The following is a 1,736-nucleotide window of genomic DNA, read 5'->3' on the forward strand; positions in this document are numbered from 1 at the left end:
TTCTTCTCTCTCTCCTTCAGACTTCCCTTTTGCCTGGTTTGCTGACCATGTGACCTCAGTGGAGAGGGAGATCTGAAGATAGGGGCTTTCTAATGAAATTCCATGGATGAAGACATTTCCTGGTGCATAAATATATTTAAGTCTTACATTGACATTAACAATTTGCCTGTGCAAATTGTTGGTGTTTTCTCTAGTGGGTACTTCTGATAAAATTTTCCTCTCATAAACATATTCTTTGATTACACATGAAAACTCCGAGTCATCTTTGAATATTATGATATATTTGGTGATTACCTTATTATATTTATGTACTGCATATAAATTGCAGTTTACTAACTCAGGTGAAAGAATAACAACAGAGAAACAACTCATGCCTTCACTCTGCCAGGGTGGTAGAAATTTGATGTCATCTTGGAGAATCCCTCCTTTCTCCTGTGCAGTGGTTAAATTTCAAGGCTTAGAGGGTAGGGTGTAAGATTGAGAAGCCCTCTGAACCTTGAGTCAGTAGTCTCTGTAGGTATCAACTGAGGAGGAGCTCATCATTTGCGGAACCCATCATTTGCAGATCCCAGGCCACTCCATAGGTCCACACGTTATTGCTATGACATACACCCCTACTTCTTGTCCGTGAATTTTTGTGCAAACTCAAGGGCTTAGAACTGTTCTGTTGCCACGTAGTCATCCGTAATCTCTGATGCTGTCCACAGCCATATCTACTTGAAATAATGTTTCCCAAACATAAGTCTTTTTCGTACTATATTCACAATTTTAAAATTCACACTTTTAACTATCTGGTATACTCAGTGTGATTAACTTAATATTTTAAAAGTTACAGAAAACTTTTACAAGGAAACGCGACACTGCGACAAGGGAAAACATCACATCTCAAAAAGAAGGCAGCCACAAACCTACCTGTTATGAAACTTAAATAACGTCACTATATTCTTTACCGTTACTATCTTCTGGGTCTTCTCTTTCTTGGTCTAAATTTAAGCAATAAAACCAGAAAGACGTTCTGCTCCGATGGGAGGGATATCATGGGGGGGGGGGGGGAATACGGGTTAACATTTCCAAGGTAGAATCCCATTACTGTTCAGCATGCTTATATTTAGAGGCAGGGGAGTGTGCTAGGGAGGGCAGGCCTGAAAGTCCGACCCGAGTAGTATAGGTCACAATCATTGACTAGCGGTGACCGGAGACCGGGCCGCCTCACCTTCCGGACCTCCGTCCCTTCCTTCCTACACGTAAGGATGCAACAGCCCGGTCTTTTCCCGCGCGCCCCGGCTCGCCCTCGGGAGCGAACTACAGCCCCCACAATGCACCGCGCGCGGGCCGGGCGGCCCACCGCCCCCCAGGCTGCTTTCCTGCCGTCCCTCCTACAACTCCCACAAGCCCCCTCGGCCCGGGGCCGCGGCCCGGCCCGGGGTGGGGGCGGAGGCGGAGGCGCGGGAGTTGTGGAGGGGGCGGGCTCTGCAGGGAAGTGCGTCAGAGGAGGCGCGCGGAGGGAAGGGTGCTGTGGTCTGAGCTAGAGGGTGAAGCTGGCGGAGCAGGAGGATGGGCGGTGAGTGAGCGGGGCCGGCGTCGCCCGGCGGGGGTCGCGTCGCCGCCCTTCGACGTTCCCGGCCGTTGGAAGCGAGGCCCCCTTCCCGGGCGCCGCGGGGATGGGCGGGTTCCGGGCGGCGAGGCTTCATCCCCCGCCAAGCGGTCTGGGGAGGGGCCTGCTCTGGTACCTGGGG

At 51.0% G+C, this 1,736-nt stretch overlaps 1 protein-coding gene across 13 annotated transcripts in view; it reads left to right on the forward strand.

The window, feature by feature from the left end:
- Positions 1-1,345: 1,345 nt before the first annotated feature.
- The window catches only part of CLDND1 (claudin domain containing 1), a 7,219-nt gene continuing 6,828 nt past the window's right edge, over positions 1,346-1,736 (forward strand). For 3 of the 13 annotated variants that reach the window (XM_008066433.2, XM_021716779.1, XM_021716787.1), the window contains exon 1: positions 1,346-1,561. In XM_008066433.2, coding sequence (XP_008064624.1) covers positions 1,555-1,561 — 7 coding nt within the window. In that variant the 5' untranslated portion in view covers positions 1,346-1,554. The remainder of the gene's footprint in view (positions 1,562-1,736) is intronic. The other 10 variants (XM_021716786.1, XM_008066435.2, XM_008066434.2 and 7 more) reach the window with 7 other exon arrangements.

This window comes from Carlito syrichta, unplaced genomic scaffold, assembly GCF_000164805.1.
Source record: "Carlito syrichta isolate Samal-C Ts95f unplaced genomic scaffold, Tarsius_syrichta-2.0.1 Scaffold308920, whole genome shotgun sequence".
NCBI lineage: Eukaryota > Metazoa > Chordata > Mammalia > Primates > Tarsiidae > Carlito > Carlito syrichta.